This window comes from Malaya genurostris, chromosome 3, assembly GCF_030247185.1.
Source record: "Malaya genurostris strain Urasoe2022 chromosome 3, Malgen_1.1, whole genome shotgun sequence".
Taxonomy (NCBI): Eukaryota; Metazoa; Arthropoda; class Insecta; order Diptera; family Culicidae; genus Malaya; species Malaya genurostris.
Window position 1 is genome coordinate 48,874,986 of NC_080572.1, and position 20,411 is coordinate 48,895,396.

Here is a 20,411-nt window from a genome sequence, read left to right on the forward strand (position 1 = left end):
AACGTGCCTTATGAATTATCCTCTTTGATACTCGTTTATACCAAACAATTCAGAAAAGTTTATTTTTGAACTATTTGAGATTATGTCACACAACTGAAAATTTGATCATAAAATTGTAATCATATTTCCGATGGCATGTAGCAAGAATTATGTTGATTCATTAGATACAACAGGAGATAATCACGATCAAAAACTTATTACTCTCTTAGAGGGTAAATTTTGAAAAGGCGCCCCATAGTAAAGTAAGTCGTATTCACGACAAAAAGTTTGAAGAATATTATGGGGCAGATTACACCGTGACAAGTGGTTTCAAGAGTTTCGAGATCGAAACTCCGTTTCCGCAGACAGTGTCAAAATTACTTAAAATGACGATTCAAACCGGATAGAAAAAAACGACAATAATAATAACATATAAAATTGTATTGGATGACCGGAAGAGAAAGTGCACGAGCATGTGAAAAAGATATTCACATACTTATTTAGCCCTAGAAAGACAAACGCAAGCACATTTCGAACACAAGTTTGGCTGGATCCATTATGATACGCCAGAGAACAGAATGATTACCCGACAATGGACTGAAGTCAAAACGAGCGCTTCGAAATGGCATGAGTGCCTCAAAGGAGACTCAATTAGTCGAATAGATCTTGATGTCGGTTTTCTGGGATTGTTATGGTATACTTTTGGAGTACTACTTCAAAACAGACCGCAAGTATTGACTTGTAGTAATGGAGCGATTGAGGAACGTCCACTTTGTTCGCCTGATTTTGTTCCCTTGAACTATTATCTGTTCCCAAACCTCAAACCATCTCTGAGAAATCGATGTGAGCTTCGTTTTGGAATTTTAGACCACTACTCCCTGAACCACAAACCGAAACCAGTATAACCAAAGTTAGCTTGTATGGTCTTCAACTAATATGACCTACAAATTTAGAAGATTCTTTCCATTCTTCACGGATCGGAGTTCCACCTCTCAAAAAATACCGCTTCACCACAAGTCTTGTGGATTGTTGTCTCAAGAAACATTATATTTCACAAGTACGCAGTTTTTTCTTGAATACGGAGTTACAATGTGGGCTCATGTTCACGTCGGTCTTGACTGAATCGGCTTCAATCGCCTCGTTACGAGAATCGCTGACTCTGCAAAAAAGACGAGTACTTTTTCAACTCTAATAGAAGAAAGAAACCAGAAGCCATAATCGGATTTGATCCATTCTATTATTTGTGAAAATCGGCCTAGTCAACTCTGGTAAATCTATGTGCGTTTTGTTTTGGAATGTTTGGCCGCTACTTCCGGAACTTAAGATCGGTAAAACCAAGTTTGTAGAAAAAACAACATGCAAGACCTTGAAATTGAAACAGTTTTGAACCAAGTGGCGAAGATTTTTCTGTTTTGTTGAGTCGTTACTTCTAATGGCGAATGAAAATTTAAGCGAGGAAATTGAATGTCATACGGGATAATAACACCTTTTATTTGAATATAAGTTCGTGAAATAGACCAAACAATATCTTAGAAAGCTCCATTCCGATGTTTTTGACACTTTTTTATCGGTGCATTCGGAATTCGGAAAGTCAACAGGCCCCTCCCGAAACGAAATCCTGGGTACGGGCCTGTCACGCTTGCTTGCCTTTTTGCACTCGAACGATGGTTTTGAGGTTCCGTCTATGGTTTGTCTATGTTCCGAGTTTCAACTGGAAGAGTATATAGAAAGAAATAATGGAAATTACACGACATGTGAATCAATAGTAACATGGAATAGACATTAATTGTATCGAAATCATTGATGCACAAAGAACAATGCTATGCGAACTAACTTGTCTGCGAATTATTATTATGTCATATTTGAGAATATCTGCAAAAATGGCATACCTGAATGTACCTTAGCCTACTGAGTGAGAGGTAAGATTTCTTATTGACATTGGCTCATTCAATCTGTTAAAGAAGGATAGATACACATTTGGAAGAACGAACAAAAGCACATGTACCCATTTCTTCTCATTTATTACCAGTGCTGTCAACTGTTTTTTCCAAAAATCTGTATTTGGCGGAAAAATCTATCTGTGCAATATCTTTCTAGAAAAATCAATCATCAATTTACTGCGGAAAGTGATTTTGCGACTAAAAAAAAAGGTCGCTCGACCTGGTTTACCCCTATGGAATTCAACACAAAAACTGGAAATCGGTATTTATCTGTATGAAAATTGAAATATCGGTATTTTGAGAGAGCATATCTGTATTCCTGTATCGTGTCCAAAAATCGGTATAAATACCGCGAAATCGGTATAGTTGGCAGCGCTGTTTATTACTCGCTCTTCAAAAGCCGAAGATCCGTTCAGCTCGTAGCTTATTTTACCTTACCAGCAGGGATGCCAGGTCATTTTTTCAAAAATCTGTGACCATCCAAAAACTCTCACTATTTCCTACAGCTCTGTAATTTTTGGTACTAAACTGTGATCCATTTTAAAAATCTATGATCGATTTCAGAATCTATGTAAATCTGTGACCATTTTCGGAAATCTGTGAGAATCTGTGCCATTTTTGAAATCTGTGCAAAAGGTTGAAAATCTGTGAAACACAGATTAATCTGTGAACCGGGCATCCCTGCTTACCAGTGCAGTGAACTGGTGAGCTGCGGTTCTTTTGAAAAGAGCTGTGAGCTATCAGCTCACTTTAAAGATTCGATTCACTGGAATAGCTCAGAAGCGAATTGCACATCTCTAAGCTCACTGCAAAAGTGAGTTACAGAAATAGCAGACGCGTGACGCCCTCCGTTTCTTAACCAATCATGGTGGCAGCATGGCCATAGTGAAAATGAGTCACACGAATAGAACTCAGGATATTCTCAATGGAAAATAAATTGGATTAGGAATATATTTTCCTATAAGTATTGTTAAAGTTTGCTGCATTAAGTTGCATATTTCGCTTCAGTACAAGGTTTCCTAGGTAAAAATAGGTAAAATGATGTATAACTTTTTCAGAAAAGAATAAACCTATGCTTCTACAAAATTATGGGATTTTATATTTTCTACAATTATTCCAAATAAAGTATGTATAAAAAACTAACATGAAACAAGTTATGATTAGAAAACTAGTTTTAAGGGGGTTGTCATAATTTAATAACTAAAACTAACTTTGAAAAGGCCTAAAAAAAGTTCCATCGAGTTCCACTTAAATTTTTTTTATAGTATTGAGCAAATCTTTTCTTATAAATTTTGTAAAAATCAGCTGCATAAAGTTGCATATTTCGCTTTGGTGTAAGGTTTTATCATAGGTAAAAAAAGGTAAAATGATGTATAACTTTGCCAGGAAACCTTCAACAAAAATATGGAATTTTTTATTTTCTTCAATTATTCCAAACAAAGTATGCATAAAAAAATAACTCAAAAGAAGTTATTCTTAAAAGTAACTATATGCATTAAAAGAACGGTTTGGCAGCTACTGATTTATGTCCACGTTTTTATTGATTCGAACCACTGTGCGTCGTTGTGAGAACCTTCCTCCAACCCATCTTCTGGGTGGTGTAAAATGTCATATAGATTATATCCTGAAACTGAATTTAGAACCTGGATTCTGGTCCACCCGAATTTTGAACCTAATTTAAAGACTTGAATTTAGCTTAAGAATTTAGTTCCAAAGTACAGGATCAAAAGTTAAAACTAAGACGCTGAAACTAGATCCTAATTCTAGATTCTGGAACTAAATTTTGGAACAGAATTTAATTGTTTTAAGAATTTCCATAATTTGACACCTGCATGCTGAAGTTGGATTCGGAACTTGGATTCTGGAACTAGATTTTTTAACTGATTTCAGCTCTTTTATTTAGGTTCGGAATTCAAGTTTGGAATTCTGTTCTAAAACTTCTAGATTCTGAGTTCAGAGCCTGTTTCATATTATGAATTTATTTCTTGAATTCAGTTTCATTTCCTGAATACTGGTTCTGGTGTAGATAAATGGTTCTAGTATAGATAAATGGTGGCAAAAAGTACACAGCATTTGCAAACATCGGACAAATTCCGCTAATCGGTTCATTTTAGAACCATTCAAATATTCCCGAAGGATTATGCAAAGTTTTTCTCTACTGAGATTGACGTTCACACGTTTACGACGTTTGCCTGAGCCTGCGTTGTTCTCTATCACGTATCTGTTGTGCTATGACTTTTTATTTGTTCTAGTATTTATTCTAGTATTTATTCTATAAGGGCTGAGGCCAGTGTGTTTTAGGGCGTTTTAAAGGGCTATTTTCACGCTTCAAATCTGATTTTCTCAGAAACGGTGACGAATATAAAAAAACTGAACTGACAATCTCTTAGAAAATTAGTTTAAATTATTCTGTGAAAATTTCAGAATAATTGTTTGACTTTAGCGGTCGGGAAAGTCTTTTTTCTGAAGGAAGAATTGCATAGCTGAAAACGGCAACTTTAAACTTGTTTATTGAATATCTCGCCGTCAAAAGCATGGATCAAAAATCTTTCCTGACAATGTCTAGATAATTTAATTTAGATGCGATTGGTGCATAAAAACATATATGTTGTCGCGATAAAAAGTCAAGTAAAGTTATTTTTGTAAAGGTAAGTCGATTTCTATGGCGGCGCCATTTTAGTTCCCTGGTAAAGTAACGAAACATGAGAGAAATGAAATCGGCTCAAAAAGGTTGCCAAACAAGCGGCAGCTTTGTTGGATTTTATGTGATGTAGTCAAACTTGTAACCGAAAATATCAAAACTTTCTTGGCCACTCGGCCACATCAAGAGTCATTTTACACATTTGCGAGAGAGCATGGAGAGAAATGTAATACGCACAGCAAGCCACGTGGTTTTACGCGACCTATTGGCCTCAGCCCTTAATGACACCTGTGATACTAGCATTAATTTGCATCGTAATTATTATATTATTTTCGTTGATGTTTTTGAAAAGATGGTGCCACCCATTTGAGAACGACAAATGAATTGTTTAGCTCAAACGGTTTTTTTCCACTCTAATTGTCAATAGATTTCGACTCCGATGGACCCAATTATGAATAAATATATAATGTATATAGTCGCTTTTCAAGATTGACATGGTAGATGCAATTGGTGCAGAATTGTCCGATGGCGGCCCAATTGAAGCGCTACGATCAGGACGACCACCCCTATTCTGTATTTCGATCGAATCGGATTTTGTCGAACGAATGTAAAAATTGCATTCTCTAATTCGATCGAGTGATGCTTTTGTATGGAAAACTCGAACTCGATCGAGTTACGGAATGGCAAATTTCGTATTCGATCGAAACAATCCGATTCGAACGAAATACAGAATCGGGGTGGATATCGTGCTCTTAAATCGGGCCGATCAACGTACCGATGCGGTTCGACAAAATTCATTGGGTATTTAAATTGATTCATTGATGAGATTCTGACTTTTACCTGATTTCTTACCTTCTTCACAAGCTCTAGTAGATCTTTGAGAAAACCTCGAAGTTCTTCGTTTTCTATTGCTCCGTTGTTATCCTGTTGAGGAAGTGAACCAGAATTTTGCAATTTACATCAACCACTCTAACAAATTCACAATTCAATCTAATAATTTTTCATCAACTACTCACCCTATCATATAGCGAAAACACTTTTTCGATGTCCTCCTTCGTTAGTTTGGCTGCACCCTGGTCGAGAAAAGTAGATAAACGTGACAAAAGATTAGTAAATCAAGCACGGAAGAACGATCATATTCGCTTGCATCTCCCTGTCGGTTGATGCAATTTCTACCGGTTTTGTATTATAAAATCCTTAAAATCCAAACGATTGATGTTCAACAATTCGTACGCAAAACGTAAACACAAACAAACAGTAAAAACCCCAAACGTACGGAACTTGAGAAAATGTTGTAAACTAAACGGAACAGATTAAAAACGAAGAACAAAATCAGCTCTCGATCTACTGAAACAGAATGACACAAACAATTCTCAACTGTTGTAATGATTTGCGATTTTCCTGACCAGAGAAATTTATCTTTTCTTGGCTGCCATAATTGCAATGGAATAATACCTGTTATATGTTCATGCAGCTCGTACTCGTATGGCGGACAAGATTTGACAGAAACAGTTCAGACAATAGAAATCAAAAACAATAAGCTTTACAGCATTGTAAATCGACAATAGCGCGTCAGGAATAGAGGCATGAGTTTATTTACACGAGAAAGCAGTACATTTCGAATGAAGTAGAAAAGATAGGTGGAAAAGAGAATGGGATTTTTTTCTTAGTAGAAATGAAATGAGGTGTTGGTATGACATTACGTTTTTTTTAAATAGAAATATGAGAACGATTATGTTTTGTTATGAGCTGCTTAGAAAATGTGTGAAGGATAGTATTCCATAATTTTTCATGCACGTATCAGGCTAGAGAAAAAGAAATCGATTTTTTTTAACGTAAACTTCAAGACTTTATCTTACAATTTTCGGATTGTTCGAATTGCGTCAAATAATTACCGTTTTTTCACTCCTTTAAATAAAAATCTTGGCCCTTATTAGAGATGGTTTACCCAAAACCCGACCCGAACCCGAATCCGACGGGTACGAATCAGATTCAGAAAAAATTGTTTGTCGGGTTCAGGTAGCAATTTTTTCATTTTAAACGGTTACGGGTCATGTTCGGGTACAAAAATTTGGTCGGGTTTCGGATATTTGAACCCGACAACCAAAGTTTTTCTTGGGTTCGGGTTGGGTACGGGCAAAGATTTATATATTTTGGCGGGTACGGGTTTGGAAGAAAATTTATTCTCGAGATCGGGTCGGGTGCGAGTAACCTTCTTTTATTTTCGATCAGGTACGAGTCGGATTCGGGTTCAAGAAACTGCTTACCCGACCATTTCTAGTCCTTATTGGCGACAAAGTCTAGTAATTGATTTTCACAGCCTTTGGTTGATGCCAATTTCTTATCACTATGAAACTTTTGTAGTAGCATTGCCGTGCTAATCGCTTGGTTTCAGGACCGGGTGGTTATGTTGAACTTTCCAAGCAAGCTCTCGGAGTTTCTGACGAATCACCAGAGATGTATGTAGCCTGGTGTTGTTCTGAAGGGATATCTCTTCTATTACCCAATTCCAGTTGTTGACAGCAGATACTCGAATTTAGTAGCTGGTCATATGGAAGGAATTCGTAATAAGTGGTCCTTTTCCAATCTCTCCAAATATAAAATAAAAATTTTCCGGTCCGTTGGTATTCGTTTGGCTATTGTTTGAGTTGCCTCACCGCACTTTGGCCATGATCGTTTTTGTACCAAATGGTCGAATGTGACTCATTTTTCATCCCCAGTCATAATTCTTTTAAGAAATGGATACATCAAGCTTCTCTTCGAATCCAGATCAGCTCAAGTGGTTTTACACTGCTTTATGATCGAATTTTAGGTCAACTATTATTGTCTCTTTGATTTTATCAACATTTTTGACGACGGACTTGCTTAGGCAAGATTCATCTTCGGCGTCTGAAATTCCTGAACGGATTTCGTCGCACGAATCGTGCCCGAAGCTTACGATTGTGTTTCGCACAAGATTGACCTTTACACAGTGTCTGACGAGACAAAAAAAATCAAGAAAATGTCAAAACAAGTAGCACGACGGTTGCCCGATATGCTCTATAACTCGCTGTCGGGGTGACTTCAGTCCGATAATCTCGATGCGGTTTTAGGTTTACACTAGAGATGGGAACTGGTTCGTCTAGAAGAATGAGCGAACAACAGTTCTTTGTGAAAGAACGCTATCTTTTCAAAAATAAAATAGTGATTGAATATTATCAGAAGGTGTATAAATAACTGTACATAACGGTCGCAGTTTTAAAAAAATGCAAAAAATTAATTCTTAGTGTCAGTAGGATCATCGTAATAGCCAAACAATGATTCTGTACGCTATCAATCGGCTGCAAAGTCTGTTGAAACAGAAAGGAATAGTAATACCAATACTTCACTTTTAGTAGAAATTGTATATATTAGCGACCGATGAAAAAGTACATAAAAGTGAACGATTGCTACTTTAAATGCATGCGAAAAAGTTACTTCATTTCCCAACGTTTGTTACCAACGAAATATAATTATTTGCTCACGTACGGGTTTTGCCGAAACATTCTAAATTTCTGAAAAATGAATCAACAGTTCTGGAGAACGAGTTCTATTGGAAGAACTATCAAGTTCTGAGCAGTTCTTTGAAAGGAACTGATTAGCCCATCTCTAGTTTACACGGGTGAAGCAAATGGTGCAAAATATTCCGATGACAGTCGAATCACAACGCTACGATTTAGGTCCGAAAAAAATCACTGGGTTGTAACTCGCAACTGAATGCACCGAACAAAAAACAGCAAAAGAATTTGTTTAGTGTTAAGTGTTATCGATCACTTTAGGCATATACTGAGAGAAGCTCGGAATCGAGTATAGAATAATTAATTTTTTCAATCCATATTGGAAACAGTTCTAGGTGTGGGATTAAAAGTACAGTACAATCAATGTATTTCAGCTCGGTTAAACATCGGTAATGGTTTTCAATTAAATGTTTTTTTGGGTGATGTTTATTTTTGTTATATCTATTTATTTAACCCCGGCTTTAACCTAATTATGATAGTTCACCGAGGTGATATTTATTACATATTACCATTAATTTACCAGTTGTGTAGATTTCATTACTTTTTTCTGTGTGGCCTTCATTAGCAATTAAACATTAAACCAACAAAGACGCATACATTTTTTTAGACTATTGTAATCGTGCAAATTATAAACGAATAAGTTAAAAGTTCGTGCATGACATGTGTTAAGATTAAAATCATAATTGACATTAAAACACAACATGCAATATACCAATGTTAAACAGCATAGGGAGCTAGAGAACGAAAAACTTGCTACCAATATATGCGAGACACAGGAAAAAAATATGTCCTCAGACAAGAGAATATAGCTTTTAAACCAAAAAAAAAGGAAAATAACTGTTACATACTCTATAGCCTTATGAAAGTAGTAATAACCGGATTGACATATCACACTTCGAAAATTTGTATTAAAACTAAGACACATAACGCAGAAATTAAAAATATATGAAACGTCAAGATCATTGAGCATTTTGCGTCCCATATAAAGGACCGTTTAGTTTGTTTTTATTGTTGTTGATGGCGATGAAGGGGCTGATCACGTTCATCCAGCCCTTCAAGATCGAAGTCATCCTAAGTTTTCCTCGAGTGTTAAGAAACTGTGGAATTTTGATAAAAATGTCTCTCCTGCGAAGTGAACGGCGCACAAAATAAATTCACAAATTTGGTTCAGTTGTACAAAGTGCAAGTCGGTTCGAAACTGATTTTTGTTTTAAGCGTGCGAACACGCACATTGAAGAGCGAAATTCGAATGTAAAACGATAACTCATGGATACGACACAGTCATCTCTTTCAGAAGAAACCATTACAATGGCGTTGAAAACAGAGACAATTGGATATAATTAAATTGAAATTTCCACCTCCGATTATCTGAAATAGATATTTGAATTAGATTTGAATAGATATAGCCATATCTATTCAAATCAATGCGCAGAAATATTTTCAAGCAGTTAGTGAAATACAATCGAGAATCTGCTTAAAATTGGGTTTTGCAATGACTGAGTGGAAACATATATTGGAGAAGTCAAATGGCCACGGGGCGAAGATGACCACTTGCAAAAATTCGAACACGAAATGTCACAGCCTTCAGTAGTAGTAGTCGGTGAGTGCGAAAGTGCTTTTTCGTCAAAAGTAAAATTTTCTGGTTCCAGAATTTTTGGGTTGTAGAACATATTCCTAGGAACAAATCGTATTCGGTAAGTGGTTTTAGCTAATTAAAATGCGCTCAATTGAATGGTTTTAGTAGTTTTCATGAATTCTCTTAAATTCTCTGAGATGAACGCAGATATTTTCACCGAAGTGTGCATGCCGGTGAGCACTCTGGTGTTCGCATTAGAGAAGCATGGGTAATGCAGATTTGCTATCTTCTATAAATTGAAAAACAAATCACAGAAGTGTTCTCTCACCCACGCGCACCAGTGATCACATGGGTGTATTTAGGCTAGAGCGCGTGAGAGTGATTCATGCGAAGAGAATGTGGTTCACTCGCACCAGCTTCTTTAAACGCAATCACACACTCAAAGTCGTTCTATTCGACACTGATAAGAAGTGCGCTTTCCCTTTTTGTGGTGTTCGCTTGGTGCATCCCCAGTGTAGACATAAGATATACACCAGCATGTATCACTCTAGTGAAATGCAATCACTGCACTATGGTCCGAAACGGGAAATATTTTCACTATTAAATATTAGTTTTTTGTAGTTGGTGTTTCCACAAAAGTTGTTTGTAATCAAATGGCGCTCCTTTTGATGAAAAATGTTACTAGGGTGGTCCTCATTTAGATTGAAATCTGAAATCTAACATTCTTAATTGAACTTAAAAATGATTCTGTTGTAGAATAAAGTTGAAGAAAATTTTATTTTGAGCAACTTTGCTGAAAAAAGCACCTCTCTAGCTTTTTATTTGATCCTTAACGTATCAACATACTTCCTTTGTCAAAATGATAGTATCAAATTAGTTCTACAAGTGTTCCATACATTGTCCTTCCGAGAAATGAGACACACAAAAACTACAGCCGAAAATAGATTGCAGAACAATTTTAATTATATTTGAAGCTTGACTAGTTTTTGATGAAAAAATAATCATACCTTTTTACTGGTAGCTCATATGAAAAAGCTTAGCTGAGCAAAATTGTGCGCAATGATTAGTACAACAACTCTTCTAAAGACAACTTTTCCGTAGAACGTTTCACAAAAAAGTTAGAACAAAAAAAAATGAATTTTCCGGAGCTACCCTACTTTAATTCGGGAAAATTGATGTAACTCGATCAAATAAAAGGCTAGAGAGGTGCTTTTTTCAGCAAAGTTGCTCAAAATACAATTTTCTACAACTTTATTCTACAACGAAATAATTTTTGAGTTCAATTAAGAAATTTAGATTTTAGATTTCAATCTAAATGAGGACCATCCTAGTAACATTTTTCATCAAAAGGAGCGCTATTTGATTACAAACAACTTTTGTGAAGACACCAACTACAAAAAACTAATATTTAATAGTAAAAATATTTTTGTCACGCTAATTTCCCGTTTTGGATCACTGTGCACTGGCGGTGGGGAGCAGTGGTGGTAAAGCATCGAACCACCATCGCGAGTATAAATTTGCTGATACCATCGTTCGAGCAAGCATCGCCGAACCAAGAAGCGATGCTGATGCTGAAAGAACCGATGCTTTAGTTTGTGAACCTATCATTACTAGTATGTTCATGAACATCCGATTCGAGTACTATAGGCTGTTGCTTCGGATGAACCGAACTTTGTCAGCTGCGGCTGGACGTTTCAGTGTCTGGGTAGCTTAGCAGAGTATGGTAATTTTGTACATTTCCAGCGAGCGTAAGGTGGCTCAATATGATAAATTAAAAATGTTTTAACATTTGCAAATTCGATATTGAATGAATTTGTGAGTCAATAGCAAATTAAAATTGAGTAATTTTGGGCATTTACAACGAGCGTAGGGTGCCTGTATATGGAAAATAGAAATTTTTTTGAATAATCACATTTCGATGTTCTTTTGATTAGGTAATAAATAGCAGTTCGAATTGGATAATTTTTTACATTTTTATCGAGCGTAGGGTGGTGCAATATGAAAATTTGCATATATTTAGACTTTTGCTGATTTTATGTTCTATTTAATAGTGAATCAAGAGCAATAAAAATTTGATAATTTTGGACATTTTCGACGAGCGTAGGGTGGTGCTATTTGGAAAATTTTAAATTTTTTGACTGATGTCGATTCAATGTCCTATTAATTGGTGAATCAATAGCAGTTCCAATGGGATTTCCAATTTACAGCGAGCGTAGTGTAGTCCTATTTGAAAAATGTTAGTATTTGAGTTTGCAGATCCGATGCTTTATTGATTGGAGAATGAATTAAATTCGAATAGGATAATTTTTGACATTTTCAGTGGGCATAGAGTGGCTTAATATAAAAATATGGGAAGATTTTACCTCTTGCTAATTCAATGTTGAATTGATAGCAATTGAAATATTAGAATTTTAAGCATTTTGTTCGGTGGTAAGGCAGCTTTATATGAGAAATTGTGAACTATTTTTCTAAATCGGATGCTGTATTGATTAATATATAAATAGTAGTGGTGGTGAACCATCGGATTTGTACATGCAAATCGTCGAAGTGCCTGTGATTTTGAATGTATTTTTTAACGCGCTATTGCTTTGCTCATCAACTGAAATAGAATTTGGTTTTGATGCTGTAGGTAGGCATTTCATCGAACCATGATAATAAAACTCGGTTCACGCTTTACCGCTGGCATGTAATTGTAAATAGTTTAAAAATTACAATTTCTATACTAAGCCATCCAGCGCTCGTTGAGAATATCTAAAATTAACAAACGTCGCTTGCTCGCTAGAAACGTCCAAAATCATCCAATTCTACCTGCTACTGATTCGCTCATCAATTGAACATTAAAATAGCAAAAATCAAAATATTTTCAAATTTTTATATTAAACCCCCCTACGATCGCTGAAAATGTTCTTATCATCATCATGAAAATCATCTTATTTGAACTGCTATTAATTCATCAATCAATAGAGCATCGAATTAACATTAGTCAAAAACTTTACAATTATACAAATAGAACCATCCTATGGTCCCTGAAAATCTCAAAAATGAGTAATTTGTAATTGTTATTAATTCACTATTAAATGAAACATTTTATCAGCAAAAGTCAAAATATTTACAAGTTTTCATATTGCGCCATCCTACACTAACCGAAAATGCCCAAAATTATTCAATTCGAACTGCTATTGATCCAACAATCAATATACCATCGAATTGGTATCAGTCAAAAATTTTAAATTTTTTTTTAATTCAAATAGAAAAATACTATGGTGGCAGATAATTTCCAAAGATTTTTTACTTTCATCTAATTAGTAAAAAAATCCAAATTTTCAAATTGCGCCACTCTACGCTCTCTGAAAATGTCTAAAATTATCCAAGTTGAACTGCTATTGATTCAACAATCAATAGAACATCAAATTTAAATACACTCGTTGAAAATACCTGAAATTACTCAATTTTATTTGTTATTGACTCACCAGTTTATTAAACATCGAATTTGCAAGAGTAAAAAAAATCCCTTTCCATATTGAGCCACTCTACGATTACTGAAATGTTCCAAAATATTCAATTCTTATTGTTATAGATTCTATAACCAAAACCATAAAATTTGCAAAAGATCCAAAACATACTATTTTCCATATCGAGCCACCCTACGCACACTGATAATGTCCAAAATAATACCATTTGAATTGCCATTGATCGGTTTATCAATCGAACAAAACAATTTTTTTTGTGCTGATCACGTGTGCATTGATAATTTCAAAACCAGGATGCGAGAACTGAAATCAACAAACCATCGCATCGAACGCAGTTTACTCGGCCCTCGCCGATGGTCCGCCAACCGAACGGTTCGAATCAGATTGCTTCGCCGAACACCGAGCACAGAACACCTTCGCATTAACCGAGGGAATATCGCATGCTTACGCTCGGTGAACATTTTGGAGTAAATTTGCAGAAGCATTGGCGTTCGGTTCGCAATTTACCACCACTGGTGGGGAGAAAATGGTCACTTTTTGGTGGGTCGTAAATTTATTGTTGTTTTCTACAAAACCTTGCTGATTTTATGAAGCTCGACACAGTTTTCGAGTACATATAAAAAACCCTTCTTAATCCACCTAGTGGTGTGATAATGCCTTTCTCTTCTTTCATAACAGTCTCATGAAAATATGTTTCATACTTTTATTAAATAAATTTGGATACTAATTTTGACACCAATTGATTCAGATTGATTCGAGTAGTTCACAAAAGCATGCTTCAGTGTTTATGTCACACAGTCAGCATCATTTTTCCAAACTAGTGCTTGACATTTGCGTTGCCTATTTGTATGAGAACAGTGATGCTAATCTAAAAAACCCTTCTTAATCCACCTAGTGGTGTGATAATGCCTTTCTCTTCTTTCATAACAGTCTCATGAAAATATGTTTCATACTTTTATTAAATAATTTTGGACACTAATTTTGACAACAATTGATGCAGATTGATTCGAATAGTTCACAAAAGCATGCTTCAGTGTTTATGTCACACAGTCAGCATCATTTTTCCAAACTAGTGCTTGACATTTGCGTTGCATATTTGTAATCAGTGATGCTAATCTAAACTATAGAGAAAGGCAAAAAGCCTTCTTACTCCACTTAGTGGAATTTTCATATATCTTGAAAAATCACCATAGGGGGGAGTACATGAAATTTTCGAAATCGAAAAAAAAATTTTGATGCCAAAAGGCTTAGAATTGCATGAAACGTCGAGATTTAGTGTCATCTCGAAAAAAAATTTTTTTGAAAAAGTCGACTTTTTGGGACTTCTAAATCCTTCTTCTTTTCTAAATCCCAGAAAGTTGATTTTTTCAAAAAAAAAATTTTTTTTGAGGGGACACTAAATTTCGATGTTTCATGCAGTTTTAAGAGTTTCGGCATCAAAAAAAATTTTCGATTTTGGAAATTTCATGTACTCCCCCCTATGGTGCTTTTTCAAGATCGAAAATTGTCAAACCTTTACCACCGGGCAGCACCCCTTAAGCATGTCCAATTTAGGTCAAATTTTGCATGAAGGCTTTTTTCGAGGTGCTTAAACTTTTGAGCACTAGAACTTTACGAAAATAGAGTTGATCCCAAAATTTTGGCACCCTTATATATACAAGAGCGGTAAAAATCAACGTGTTTTGTCGGTTACGTCACTTATACAATCATATTTCTGGAACCAAAAGTCACAACCATTTGATCTTCGAACTTGATCAATGGCACGACAGTAGCTTTCAAACGAGCCCAAGTTTGTTGAAATCGGATCAGCCATCTCTGAGAAAATTGAGCGCGTTCAAATACAACGCTTTTTGTCGGTTACGTCACTTATACAATCATATCTCCGGAACCAAAAGTCACAGCCATTTGATCTTCGAACTTGATCAATGATCCGATAGTAGCTTTCAAACGAGCCCAAGTTTGTTGAAATCGGATCAGCCATCTCTGAGAAAATTGAGCGCGTTCAAATACAACGCTTTTTGTCGGTTACGTCACTTATAGAATCATATCTCCGGAACCAAAAATCACAGCCATTTGATCTTCGAACTTGATCAATGGCCCGACAGTAGCTTTCAAACGAGCCCAAGTTTGTTCAAATCGGTTCAGCCATCTCTGAGAAAATTGAGCGCGTTCAAATATCTTCGAAAAGTGCACACACATACACACACACACATACACACACACACACACACACACACACACACACACACACACACACACACACACACACACACAGACATTTTCCGATCTCGACGAACTGAGTCGAATGGTATATAACACTATGGGTCTCCGAGGCTCCGTTCGAAAGTCGGTTTTTCCAGCAATTCTAATACCTTTCTATAGAGAAAGGCAAAAATCCTTCTTAGTCCACTTAGTGGAATTTTCATATATCTTGAAAAATCACCATAGGAGGGAGTACATGAAATTTTCGAAATCGAAAAAAAATTTTTGATGCCAAAAGGCTTAGAATTGCATGAAACGTCGAGATTTAGTGTCATCTCGAAAAAAAATTTTTTTGAAAAAGTCGACTTTTTGGGACTTAGAAAAAATATGAAAATTTTTCTAAGTCCCAGAAAGTTGATTTTTTCAAAAAAAAATTTTTTCGGGATAACACTAAATTTCGATGTTTTATGCAGTTTTAAGAGTTTTGGCATCAAAAAAAATTTTTTATTTTGGAAATTTCATGTACTCCCCCCTATGGTGCTTTTTCAAGATCGATAATTGTCAAACCTTTACCACCGGGCAGCACCCCTTAAGCATGTCCGATTTAGGTCAAATTTTGCATGAAGGCTTTTTTCGAGGTGCTTAAACTTTTGAGCACTAGAACTTTACGAAAATAGAGTTGATCCCAAAATTTTGGCACCCTTATATATACAAGAGCGGTAAAAATCAACGTGTTTTGTCGGTTACGTCACTTATACAATCATATTTCTGGAACCAAAAGTCACAACCATTTGATCTTCGAACTTGATCAATGGCACGACAGTAGCTTTCAAACGAGCCCAAGTTTGTTGAAATCGGATCAGCCATCTCTGAGAAAATTGAGCGCGTTCAAATACAACGCTTTTTGTCGGTTACGTCACTTATAGAATCATATCTCCGGAACCAAAAATCACAGCCATTTGATCTTCGAACTTGATCAATGGCCCGACAGTAGCTTTCAAACGAGCCCAAGTTTGTTCAAATCGGTTCAGCCATCTCTGAGAAAATTGAGCGCGTTCAAATACAACGCTTTTTGTGTGTTACGTCACTTATAGAATCATATCTCCTGAACCAAAAATCACAGCCTATTGATCTTCGAACTTGATCAATGGCCCGACAGTAGCTTTCAAACGAGCCCAAGTTTGTTCAAATCGGTTCAGCCATCTCTGAGAAAATTGAGCGCGTTCAAATATCTTCGAAAAGTGCACACACATACACACACACACACATACACACACACACACATACACACACACACACATACACACACACACACACACAGACATTTTCCGATCTCGACGAACTGAGTCGAATGGTATATAACACTATGGGTCTCCGAGGCTCCGTTCGAAAGTCGGTTTTTCCAGCAATTCTAATACCTTTCTATAGAGAAAGGCAAAAAGCCTTCTTAGTCATATTTCATATATCTTGAAAAATCACCATAGGGGGGAGTACATGAAATTTTCGAAATCGAAAAAATAATTTTGATGCCAAAAGACTTAGAATTGCATGAAACGTCGAGATTTAGTGTCATCTCGAAAAAAAATTTTTTTTTGAAAAAATCGACTTTTTGGGACTTAGAAAAAATATGAAAATTTTTCTAAGTCCCAGAAAGTTGATATTTTCAAAAAAATTTTTTTTTGAGATGACACTAAATTTCGATGTTTTATGCAGTTTTAAGAGTTTTGGCATCAAAAAAAATTTTCGATTTTGGAAATTTCATGTACTGGTGCTTTTTCAAGATCGAAAATTGTCAAACCTTTACCACCGGGCAGCACCCCTTAAGCATGTCCGATTTAGGTTAAATTTTGCATGAAGGCTTTTTTCGAGGTGCTTAAACTTTTGAGCACTAGAACTTAACGAAAATAGAGGTGATCCCAAAATTTTGGCACCCTTATATATATATATATATATATATATATATATATATATATATATATATATATATATATATATATATATATATATATATATATATATATATATATATATAAGAGCGGTAAAAATCAACGTGTTTTGTCGGTTACGTCACTTATACCATCATACATCTGGAACCAAAAGTCACAACCATTTGATCTTCAAACTTGATCAATTGCCCGACAGTAGCTTTCAAACGAGCCCAAGTTTGTTAAAATCGGATCAGCCATCTCTGAGAAAATTGAGCGCGTTCAAATACAACGCTTTTTGTCGGTTACGTCACTTAAACAATCATATCTCCGGAACCAAAAGTCACAGCCATTTGATATTCGAACTTGATCAATGGCCCGATAGTAGCTTTCAAACGAGCCCAAGTTTGTTAAAATCGGTTCAGCCATCTCTGAGAAAATTGAGCGCGTTCAAATACAACGCTTTTTGTCGGTTACGTCACTTATACAATCATATCTCCGGAACCAAAAGTCACAGCCATTTGATCTCCAAACTTGATCAATGGCCCGGCAGTAGCTTTCAAACGAGCCCAAGTTTGTTAAAATCGGTTCAGCCATCTCTGAGAAAATTGAACGCGTTCAAATACAACGCTTTTTGTCGGTTACGTCACTTATACAATCATATCTCCGGAACTAAAAGTCACAGCCATTTGATCTTCGAACTTGATCAATGGCTTGACAGTAGCTTTCAAACGAGCCCAAGTTTGTTAAAATCGGTTCAGCCATCTCTGAGAAAATTGAGCGCGTTAAAATAGCACGATTTTTGTCGGTTACGTCACTTATACAATCATATCTCCGTAACCAAAAGTCTCAGCCATTTGATCTTCGAACTTGATCAATGGCCCGACAGTAGCTTTCAAACGAGCCCAAGTTTGTTAAAATCGGTTCAGCCATCTCTGAGAAAATTGAGCGCGTTCAAATATCTTCGAAAAGTGCACACACACACACATACACACATACAGACATTTTCCGATCTCGTCGAGCTGAGTCGAATGGTATATAACACTATGAGTCTCCGAGGCTTCGTTCGAAAGTCAGTTTTTCCAGCAATTCTAATACCTTTCTATAGAGAAAGGCAAAAACGGTTCAGAAATTCACAATTCTCGGGCATAATCGATAATCACAAATACGACATTACCGACAACGTGTACGTTTCTGAAGCACTATGGGAACTATTTATTCAGTAATCAGCGTCACAAAGTTGGCATTGCGTGACAGTATTTTTACATGCGTTAATTGCTTCTCTGAGCCAGAATCAGATAATGAGAGAAACGTTTTTTATTCATTTAAATTTTCTCATCATTTTTCATATTTATTTATCAATTAGGTCAAAACAAAAATTCATTCACACACAATAGTTTTAGTTTTATCATAGAAACTACTAAAACTATTGTTGGTCATATCTGAATGCTCCCTACGTCAAAATGTGACTGGTAATTCTCGCTTCACCCCGAGATTTGCGTTTGTAACTGAAGGTTGTAGCTTTCAAACATTATATAACACTGTGAAAATATTATTTTCCGTACTATTATTTACGCAAGACCAAATATAGATATTTCCGCCCCGTCTATCCTACTTTAAAAAGGCATTTGCTAAAACAAATTTTAAATTCAAAGTCTACAAGATTTAAATAAATCATTCTAGAGGAAATATTACTGCTAGTACTTTCACGAAGAAGTTACAGATTGCGAGATTTAGAGCTGATACATGAGCAATTAAAATGTAAATTTGACGAAACTTTAGTAGTAAGTAAATTTGTTATTGATCCATTAAACCATTAAAGTTGACCCATTAAAAATACTACGTATTTAAGGCACTCTGCATCACAAACGTAAAATTTCCATTGCCCAAAACTGAAACTTAGATTTGAATCATTTCTGGGAAGGGCCACATAAAATTCAATGTGACCATAAAGGTAACCCATTCGTATGCAAATCACTCTACGCTTCCAGGTAATGTATTCAAATTTTGCAATCGTAACGGCACTCAGCCGCCATTGTGCTCCTTCGCTAGAACCGGATAAATTAGGTTAAGGTCTGACTGAATCATAGTTCAGCCGGAAGCAGTTGTATTACATTAGAAATGTGGAGCCGAGAAATAACCGACACCATTAACCGAGCGTTCGTTCGTAATCATCAATAGATGATCAATAAGCATAAGCGACCAACATCCCAGTAGTCTCATCTTAGAGTGCCTTTAACCAGAGTGACGACATCTCATTCGTAATGTTAGCAACAATTCAAAACATTTAGTTCGCAATGTTGGCAAGTTTTTCGGTAGGTTTACATTGTATTTGACAGGTCGTTTTCTCGTTTGGAACAAATCTGCCATTCCAAACGAACACCTATTGTCACTCTGGTTTTAGACACTCTATCTCATCCCAATGCAGGCAGTCGCAAAACGATTTCTTCTTCTATTGAATATTCATTGAATCGGTAAAGTGCCTTGTATTTATACACGTATGTGGCTAAATTTGGTGTCTTACGAATTGTGGTTTTACTGTTTGACCAGTGGGTGGGATTGTGTTCGTTTTTGTATGACACTTTTTCAATCCGATAAAAATCAAAGTGGTGACATATTTAGAAAGTAAATTAATCTACGCTTGTGGCGGAAAATGTTCCGACAATCTAAGATGGGGTGATTCATAAATCTTATATGAGTAAAATAATCCGTCATAACAAGCGTATTTAATCATTTTCATCATCCAATAAAATCGACTAAATCTGAACCCTCATCTTCCATGGAGTAGGAATCGTAGTTTCAGGTAGTTAATAGGCTGAACTCTTTGAAGGTTTGTCAATTGTTTTAACGCTACTCTGGAATCGTTTTTTTTTCAACTCACAAAAAATTGAAAATTTTCCCGGTTTGGTTCTGAACAACGAAATAGTCGTTCCGAGATTTGACTTTTTATAGCAGTACGCTGAAATAGCGCATGACTCGTATTTATTAGACAGTTAATAGCACAGGAAATGAAATTCCTTGCGTGCCAACTGTGAGACGTTGCTAAGAATAATTCATCTGCAAATAAAATTTAAAGGAAACTATTCTAATCTCTTTTCAAGGTTCATATATAATCAGAAGTCAACAAATCAAAGCAGCATAG

The 20,411-nt window shown here is 35.9% G+C and overlaps 1 protein-coding gene across 6 annotated transcripts in view; it reads right to left on the minus strand.

Annotated features, from left to right (window-relative positions):
* Nucleotides 1-20,411, minus strand: part of LOC131437871 (calbindin-32) — a 182,655-nt gene that overhangs the window by 8,358 nt on the left and 153,886 nt on the right. For all 6 annotated transcript variants that reach the window (XM_058607508.1, XM_058607504.1, XM_058607505.1 and 3 more), the window contains 2 exons: nucleotides 5,577-5,633; nucleotides 5,413-5,484 (listed from right to left, as the gene is read on the minus strand). In XM_058607508.1, the coding sequence (XP_058463491.1) occupies nucleotides 5,413-5,484; nucleotides 5,577-5,633 (129 nt within the window). The remainder of the gene's footprint in view (nucleotides 1-5,412; nucleotides 5,485-5,576; nucleotides 5,634-20,411) is intronic.